General features: G+C 43.9%; 1 protein-coding gene across 1 annotated transcript in view; it reads left to right on the top strand.

The window, feature by feature from the left end:
* Nucleotides 1–1,790: 1,790 nt before the first annotated feature.
* The window catches only part of igsf3 (immunoglobulin superfamily, member 3), a gene marked incomplete at its 5' end in the record, with an annotated part of 54,248 nt that continues 46,199 nt past the window's right edge, over nt 1,791–9,839 (top strand). The window contains 2 exons of the mRNA XM_084544524.1: nt 1,791–1,824; nt 4,926–5,306. Coding sequence (XP_084400650.1) covers nt 1,791–1,824; nt 4,926–5,306 — 415 coding nt within the window. The remainder of the gene's footprint in view (nt 1,825–4,925; nt 5,307–9,839) is intronic.

The raw sequence follows: 9,839 nt of genomic DNA, 5'->3' as shown, positions 1-9,839 counted from the left end.
AAATGAATATTGCGCAGATGTGGAAAAAGAAGTAAAATACCAGAAATATGTGTAGCACTTGAGAAAAAGCATGTATTAACGCACAAACACGTCACACGAGTCATTTGGTTTCATTTATCAAGATATATCATTAAATAGGTAGCGCATTCGTCACTAGAAAAACAGCATTAATACTGTTGTTGTTGATGTTTTTAAAGCGGCAATCCCAGACACTTTCGTCCAAATAAACGCCTGCGAAATCATCATCGATCACTGAACGAGGCGACGTAATGGTGGAAGTTTGGCCCACAGATGAGAGTACGACAGTGTTTTTACATTTTCATTATAACAAACTGGGCGTCTGAGGCTGTTAATGTCATCTCTATATACAGATACAGATATCTGTCTAAAGATGCAGAATGCTAAACTGACTGCTGCAGCTACGCATTAAAAGCGTTTTTACTTTTATTCTGAAGTCGTCACAACAAATGCAGTGTTTTGTCAGTGCGTCAAGACAACTGTCAGTTTTGGCACTTTCTTGACAGCCGATCAGTTTGAAATCTTGCGGGGAGTAATCGAAGAAGGAGGAGCAGTCGAGGTGAGCTGTTAGATGAAGAGCTGCGGGCGACAGGCTGCACCCCCCCTTTTCTCCAACTTCTCAGTGAACTCCTCTTCTCTGTGCTCTGTTGTTTGCAGGTTTGCTGTGTGTTATCGGATCACAGTTGCTCAAAGAATGATGGAAAAAGGGGAGTTATTGCCTGGTGTCTTTATTAAAACAATAATAGCTTGTTGTTGTTGGTGCACCTGTAGAAAAAAAACTACCTTTGCTGTTCCCAACAGTAAATAGAGGTCACTAAATCAACCTGGATTGAAATGTTTGAGATTGCTTGGCAAAGAAAAAACAAAAAAACACCACCCACCATAATACAGTATTGCTAAATTCCTATTGGTGCAAGGATCTGGAGGTATGTCCAACTGAGCCCTGTGCCGCTTCAAGATAGTGAGGTGAGACAAGACAAAAAAAAATCTAATCTTTCATCTGAAACCTCTAAACCTGTTATTACTTTGTCAAAATATTCAGTGAAAAAAATATATTTTTAGAGCCTATAATAGAGGAGTGCACTGTAAGATGTATGTGTAATTAGGAATGGAGGCAAAGTGAGAGGAGTTGACGGACAGCTCAAATTTCCACATTAGCACATCTCTGCACTGCTGTGAATGAGCTCTATATTACTTACACCCTGCAGTGGTTTTATTATACACCTTTCTAGGTGTATAATTATCATGTGTCGTAGAAGAGTGATGATGCGAGGACGCAAGGCACGAATGCGAGTGGCCTCACTGCAGTTTCCACTGAGAATTAGACACTGGCCACGAATGATTGGATTAGTGTTTAACCCCCCCTCTTCCACTTAGCTTAATCCTCTTTGCAGCTTACTGTGTGTATTTGTGTGTGTATTTGTGTTTTGTATGTATGCATATATATATATTTATGTATGCATGTGTATTTATACATGTGTTTAAGTGTGCCTGTACTTTAAATCTTTTTAAGCTCCCACCAGTGACCTGTAAGGTCAGCTTGGTTGTGGTCATTCACCATCATCTGACATAGGACACATGTTTCCTGCATCCACATCCGAAGTTGTGTGGAAAGCTACTGGCCGCTAAGATGAGAGATGAGACACATGAGAGGAAAGCGGGAGACAGTGAGGGTGGGAGGAAGAGACGGGGTTGTAAAGCAAGACATTTGCGGTATGCAGAGATGGAGATGAGCATTAATAATAGAAAATCCGAGGCCTTGTTGAGCAAATATGGCACTTGGAGATCGAGGCGGTGCAGCCAGAGGTGAGAAAGTAGGGGAGTTTGCCGGCGCAGGATTATTGTGGAAGGGTGGCGGAATGGAGCGATCAGTTGAAGGTCTGGAGGGTTTGGTATGTCATTGTCATCTTTTCTAAACAGCCTGCAGAGCGATGGGCACTTTGAAGTTTCACAGAGCCGCTTAAATCCTGCCTGAAAAGATGCGGAGAACCGCGAGGTACAGAGAAGAGACAGGGAAACGCTGGGAGAGAAAGACAGACTGGAGGGGCAGGACGGAGGGAAGGAGGATTGATGATGGGTGAAACACGGAGGAAGGGAGTGAGAGTAATCAGAAGTAAGGAGGCTTGTTTCGGGAGGATGACAGGAGACAGGCAAGCGGAGGAAAGCTCTTAGTACACCAGCACAGTATGAGTAGTATGCTTTTTTTTTTTTTTTTTTTTTTTTTTTGGGGGATGTATGAGTAATAGGTTTCCAGCAGTTCTAGATGAGAAGCTGCAACATGAGAAGCAGTGATGCAGCGGTACAGCTCTGAGCTGATCCGAGTTGGATGTGGGTAGACTGGGCGCCGCCAGATTAGCACACTGACATCACAGCGAAGAAAAATAGGGAACCGAGGTCTGAGTCAGTATTGACGGGTCCTTCCCATATAGTACCTCCCATAACCTCTTCAGACAGATTTTGTTGTCACCCTTGACCGTAGACTTTTCAGTCGGTTCCAGCAGAAGGATTTCCACTTTTTGAATATTGGTGGACAAAAGGTCAGCAGGTTCAGGTCTCTAGTTAATCAGTAGTTTGGTACTGCTTTGAGAGATGTGCCAAGTTGGTGGATTAGTCAACTTATTATTAATAAAAAAATAAATAAAAAAATGAGTGCAGAGCTTGCACGCAGATTGACAGTCAAATACACCGATCCGGCATAACATTATGACCACCTTCCTAATATTGTGTATGTCTCCCTTGTGCCTCCAAAACAGTTTTGACTCATCAGAGAATGGACATGGGCCTTCTGAGGGTGTCCTGTGGTGCCTGGCAACAGAATGCTGTTGGTGTCCTATGGGTTGAGGGGAGGGGCCTCTGTGGATCATCCCACAGATACTCGATCAGTTTGGAATCTAGTGAATTTGTAGGCCAGGTCAACACCTTGTGCTGTGTTTCACGTTTCACTCTCTCGTTTTTGTGTGTCTGTGCATGTGTCAGGCTGCATCCTGCAGGGGATGGCTGCTGCCATCAAGGAATGTCATTGCCATGGGGTGGGGGTGTCTGGTCTGGTTTAGGTGGGTGGTACATGTCAAAGTAACGTCCACATGAATGCCAGGTCCAAAAGATTCCCTGCAGAACGTTGAATTGTCACAAGATGGTCGCTATTATTTCTCCTGTCAGTGGTCGTAATGTTGTGGCTGAACGGTGTATAAACTCAAATGCAATATTTGGACATTTCGATAAAATGACATGGAGATAATTGTGCATTTTGGCCAAATAAAATTATTTTTTTTCCCCTCTTCTTTAAGGAAAAGCTAACCAATCTGCTGCATTTATGAACGCATAACACATATCCTGTTTAGTCCCGTGGTGGTTCCTTAGGAGAAATCATGTCATAAAAGATGATTGCTTCAATCATTTTTCATTTAGGTATCCCACTGTGACTGAATTCACACCATATCCATGTGAGGGACTCATAGATTTGTGAAGGTTTTATTCGCTCATGAGTGGAATGAGTCTCGGAAAGAAAGCGTTTCAGAAAAGACCTGAAGCTCAGGAAGCGCAGGAAGGAAACAAGACCTACACAGACAGATGTGCATGTTTACCCACACGGCGCACACTCAGAAATATATGCACATGCAACAAAACAACTGTAGCCTGAGAATTTTCCTCTCGGCGAGCACAAATCTGCTAAAGGGCTTCCCACAAAATGACCTTTTATCACGTAGAGTCGCGGATGTTCTCCCATGGACACACATACATGGGTGTAAATGGGCTAATAAAGGTGAATGAAAGAACAGGGGCGTACTGTAAGTGTGAGGGGAAAGTAACTATGAGAGGAGCAAGGATGTTGAAGTTAAAAAGCTGTTCTGGTGAATTATTAATGCTAGGCATTGTGCCCACAGACACAGCCTCTTACAGACTTTCTTTCTCTCCCACACACACACACAAACACAGCTGCAATCCCCAGTTGCTTGTGCAGACAGGAAACAGCGTACTTGTCACTCTGTCTGGATTTGGGGTATGTGTAAGTGCTCTGTTGTCTCCGGCCCCAATGAGAGGGATGTTTGTAGTTGTTTCCTGAATGGTGAATGTTCAGAGTGTGTTTTAGTGTGTGTGGATTTAAGTCGTTAAGGCAATATTTACATACATATGCTGTATGCTTAAACAGAGGCCACAAAGAATGGAAATAATCCATCTCATTAGGGCTTTTACACTGGAGTCAGCTCGCAGTTCGTTGCAGTACACGGTTCACGGCTTATTTTGTTTTACAGTTTACGGCCATAGAGAGTTTTTGTGTGTTCCTCTTAAACGTGAATTTAAATGTCTGACTGAAATGGCACCTTCTGGCGTTTTATTCATGCAAATCAAAATAACAGGTATTCATGGGTATTTAATTTCTGTGCTGAGTCCCATACGCCATCTATCAGCTGATATCCGTTTCAAAAACACCTGTACTGCAGCTTGACAGGATTATTATGACCCACAGGCTTGTGTTTTAGCAGCTCACGATGACATCTCCCCTGACTCCCAGATGGCTGCATCTCACCTCAGTGTAGTACAACTGCAAAGCCGGCCGTGTGAGTGCAGGGAGTAGCAGTGAGCACGATAAGACGATAGCTGTTAAAAAAGAAAGGAGTTAATGTGAATTTTCCAAGTGGTTAGTAATGGTGTTCAGAAATGGTGTGTATGTGTGCACACCTCAACCTCAGTGAGCACTCCCCAGAGTACTTAGTTGCACATGTCATACTGTTTCCGTGTTTCCGGGGAGATGTGTGGAGCATAAATTCTGCCAATATTAAATATTTAAACTGCAGTTTTGTAACCCATGTTCTCTCTTTCCTCTTTCCCTGACTTCACCTCGCCCTCTCTTTCTTCCGCTTTTCCTTTCTCCATCTCTCTCTCTCTCTCTCTCTCTTTATCTGCAGCCGGTGTTGCTGTGGCCCAGAGAGTGGTAACGGTGCAGAGTGGACCGCTGATAAGGACGGAGGGCTCCCATGTGACCATCTGGTGCAACGTGACGGGCTACAAAGAGGGCGTGGAGCAGGACTTTGAGTGGTCCATGTACCTGCCATCAGTACCGGACCGAGAGATCCGCATCGTGAGCACCGCTCAGTTAAACTATGCTTACGCTGTGTATGCCCAGAGGGTGAATAGTAAAGAGATCTTTGTGGAGAGGCTGAGTCGTGACTCAGCTGTGCTCCACATCACCAAAGTGCAGGCCAAGGACCAGGGTCTGTTTGAGTGTTATACACCCAACACTGATGGGCGCTACCTGGGATCCTACAGCGCTCGGACCAACCTCACTGGTGAGTCTCTAATGCACGAACGCACACAGCCAGCGTACATCCACACCACACTTTTGTCACCACAGATAAAGCTGTAAATATATCACCATCAAGCGCTAGACGAGTTAAACAAAGCCACCCACCAATCAGCAAATACACCATCTGAATAACAAGATAATTACCTCTTTGACCCACATATGTATTTCTTGTTTATTCTTCCTTGTTATCTTATCTAATCTTATTTGCCGCACCTTTTATAGAGCCGGCTGCCGTTTTAAAGGTAGCATGTGGACTTTTTGGCCACTTGTGGTGCTATAGAGCAATATTTTGCTTAATCTTGTTTTGTTTGTACTTTTGTGTGCTACTAGTAAAGGACACATGTCACATGCTGTATGTGCTGTCTACTAGTGTGTTACATATGTGATCCATTCATTCATTCATTCATTCATTCAATCTTTATTTATTCTCGGAGGTTCATTGAGGGTAGTCCTCATTTTCAGTGAAGCCGAGATTACACAGTAACAATGGGATAACAATAGATACAGTATAATAATTGTGGAAAATAAAACAAAATAAAACAAATAATAAGATAACCTACATAACATTATAAAGGAGGAAGGAAGGGAAAAATAAAGATAGCAGAGGTGTAACTGGAAGTACTTGATGCCATTGCACCCGCTATCAGACTTGATGGCAACTTGCCCTAAAAATTGCACTTGACTGTGAAGTTTTATTATCAGAGGTTCGAAGGTCGACACACAGTCAAGCCGATGAGCAATACCTTTTGGGAAGAGGGTCAAAGAAAGCGCCACTCCAGTGTCACCCAATCCCTAGACATAGTCTCAACTCCATCTATACACAATTGCTACCCGCCCACCCGTTCATTTCTTGACCTCAGCTGTTTCAGTAACATGCCTACGGTGTTGTTGGCTGTTTCAAACAGCGGCACAAGTTTCTATCTTCCACTCTTTATTTGTCCTATACAGAGTCAGACACAGATAAACCTAAAAAGGCAGTATTGACAACACAGCTGTCAAGGTTGGAGATTCCATTCCCTTCATACCTTCGTGCCTTCATCCCTCACATAGCTGACCTCCACCTTAAGGTCAAAACACAAACCAAACAACGCTTATCGGCTGAAAATTGGAGTTGCGCTTATTTGGTTTTGACTATGTACACTATGTACTTTCTTCTGGGTCAGCATTACATCATACACCAGCTGCGCGGTTGTTTTTTTTTTTCCCCATTCAGTAATGTCATCATATGGACCGCCGTAGTTGTATTTTCTAGCGTGAGCAGCATGATCTGAATGTAGGGCATGGCTTAGTTGCAGGGCACTGTGAAAAGGCGCTGCTGATAGCGCACCGTATTTATAGATCTGCCTGTGAGAAAGAGCTTGACAGAATATGTGGGCAGAGGTGTTGAGGGACTGTTATCTGAGCCTCTTTCTGTGTCTCTAACCTCTTAACCCAGTTTCCCAGAAGGTCAAGGGTACACAGCAGGGCCTCTCCCGTTGTGCTCCCAGGTCCCTCTGTTATCCCTTGGCAGCTGCACGCATCCTTGGACCGCTGTCAGCAAACAATGCCTTGTCCCCCCTGCTCTCTCTCTGCTATTCCTCTTCTCTCCCCCACTTTTCCTCTTCTCTCCCCCATTCTTCTGTCTTTCATACTGTCATACTGTCTGTCTCATTCATCAGCTCTGGCCTCTTTCTCTAATTTACTCTCACTCTGATGTATTAAAAAGCCCTTTGCTGGTGCTTCCTTTGAGGATATGTGTTTCAAGGGTAATGTCAAAGCAGGGAGCATTACAAAGGACGTAAGGGGAGGAAGGATATGAAATGGAAGGGATAGGTCTGTGCGAGTATCTGGGGGTGGGTTGTTCGTGTTAATAGTGGGGATAGGAGGTTGCACAGTAATCTGTTCCCTGAGTACTGCCCTAAGTCTTACCCCTCTGTTACCTTTATGTACAAAAGGCTGGGGAGGGCTTTAATGTGAAACTTAATATCTGCTCCCGGAGTGGGAGAACGGTTTCAGCAATGCACCTGGACGCCGTTCTACCTGATACTTTGATTGTGTGTTTTCATATGTTGTATTGTCTGTGGAACCCCTCAGCTGTGCGTGTGGTTAACTGCCTGCAGAGATGATACCCGCTTCTCTTTGTACGTCGATGCTTTTTTAAAAAAAGAGAGTGAAGGTGTAAGAAAGTGTGCGTCTCTTATGCCCTCCGTGATACTAAACCTAGATTAATATAATGAAAATGTGGCTCTGCTCAGCCACTAAGCACCTAAGCCTTGAAGGCAATGCTCTAACACATGTGAAAAGAGTAATTAGCCACCACACCAACATTATGACCACCTTCCTAATATTGTGTAGGTCTCCCCTGTGCCTCCAAAACAGTTGTGACTCATCAGAGAAGAAGAGGACATGGGCCTTCTGAGGGTGTCCTGTGGTGTGAACAGAATGTTGTTAGTGGGGGCCTTTGGGTCCTTTGGGTTGAGGGGAGGGACCTCTGTGGATCAGGCTTGTTCCAGTGCATCCCACAGATACTTGATCAGTTTGGGATCTAGTGAATTTGGAGGCCGGGTCAACACCTTGTGCTGTTTTTCATGTTTTTTTGAGTTGTTCCTAAACCGTTTTTGTGTGTGTACCGGTGTCAGGGTACATCCTGTTGGGGATGGCTGCTGCCATCAAGGAGTGTCATTGCTATGGGGTAGGGGTGTCTGTTCTGGTCTAGGTGGGTGGGAAAAGTAACATCCACGTGAATGCCAGGTCTAAAAGTTTCCCAGCAGAACATTGTATTGCCACAAGGTGGTCAATGTTATTTACTTCTACTGTCAGTGGTTTTAATGTTGTGGCTGATCGGTGTATGTCGACTAAATGAAGTGATGCTAAGAAGCAATATCACTGTTAGTCATACAGGCATAAAGTTAAGTTGACATATTGTTTTTTAGCTGCATTAAGGCGATCAAGAACATTTAGCAACTAGCTGCTGAACAGCGTTGAGCCTTTAAAGCATTCGATGAACAAAACTGAACTAAAAATATTGTCAGTATTAGTCTTTCATTCATGATTTGTCCAGAAACAAATGTGACTGGATGTGTTAACACATTTCCCAATGTGTCAGTGTGTTTACAACTTGTGTTTGTTACTCTCAAGTGGCTAAAATCCTATAGTTGTTCCAACGTGATTTTTTTTTTTCTATTCCCTTAAGTGCCATTTCCTGGTTGTTGTAAAGCCTTATAATGTCAAAGATTGCTTGTAGTTTCTCTGTGTGTATCCCCACCCTCTTAGGTTGACTGACTAAGCTCAGTTTGTTGCATGTTTCTGTGCGCTTGTTCGCACGTTTGTGTGTGTGTGTGTGCATGTGTGTGTTTGTGTGCCTGTTTGACTTCCTCCTACACATCAGATTGCAGAAGAAAAGGACAACAGCCTGACATGGCCATCATGGTTATCCTTATCCTACGCACCAGCCTGTGTGTGAGCATGTCCAACAGCTAGCGGAACAACAAGCCCTCGCTGAGACACACTGCTCTTACTTCTGAAGTGCCCATATACCCTCACTGTCACAGAACGCACCATAGGAGTCATTGCGCTGGCAGATATACAGATTCTACCCTCCGCAATTGGCGACACTCGTTCAATCCCGGTCCTGTAGTATAATAGTAATAAAGCCGGAGAACCAAAGCCTTGGTAAAATTTCAGACAAAGGCATGCTTATTCCTTTTTTTTGTTATTAGCTGCCACTGGATGAGAAAAAGGAAGGGAAAAAACATATATCTTCAGACGTGTGACACAAGGAAATATTAGTTTGTCATCAAGTGGTTTGAGGAAAAGAAAGGGAGATGAATGGCGCGAAAAGACGGCAAAGGGGGAATTGGAATAGAAAGGAATGGGACAGAAGTGGCGGTACTGGATGGGTATAGAGGAGCAACGCTGAAATGCGTGTGTGACCAATAAAAGATGAGCTCGTCCTCTCACTCCAATGTGATTGGTTCCACCTCCCGCGGGCATTTACCCACAATACAGCTGGTGCTATAGGGGTGCGTTTTTAAATAGTCTCTGGCTGATGTGACTCCTGAGGTTAATGCAGTTAATAGCCGCCACACACGTTATATATGCAATTAGCCAGCACAAATTAAAGAGAAAGAAAGGGCGAGAGGAAAAAGGCTAGAGATGACACCTAGGAATTTCAATTAAAGGGAAAAAACAAAACAGTTGGGCAAACAATTTGAAGAACATGCCACAGCAAAATAACCCCATTTCCCCAGTCACACTTTTCATTTTCATTATGTTCACGCCCTATTTTCGTACATATTGCGCAGGGGAAAAGGAACCGGATGTAACTGTGGCCTCGTTGTACGCTACAATTCTGTTTATGTTTATGGAAAAGCCATAAACCAAGGTCAATGTGCAGTTTGTGACTGTTTGTGAGAAGTCCTAAGAACAGGACTGTTGAATTTTTCTTAGTCTAGCTGTGACTAACAACTAAACATACAGTCGGAGTGGCTGAATCATGCTTCTGCTGAGCTCAGCGTTGTGAATGTGCGCGTGTGTG

Source organism: Chelon labrosus, assembly GCF_963514085.1.
Source record: "Chelon labrosus genome assembly, chromosome: 5".
Lineage (NCBI taxonomy): Eukaryota > Metazoa > Chordata > Actinopteri > Mugiliformes > Mugilidae > Chelon > Chelon labrosus.
This window is presented reverse-complemented; position numbering and strand designations above follow the sequence as displayed.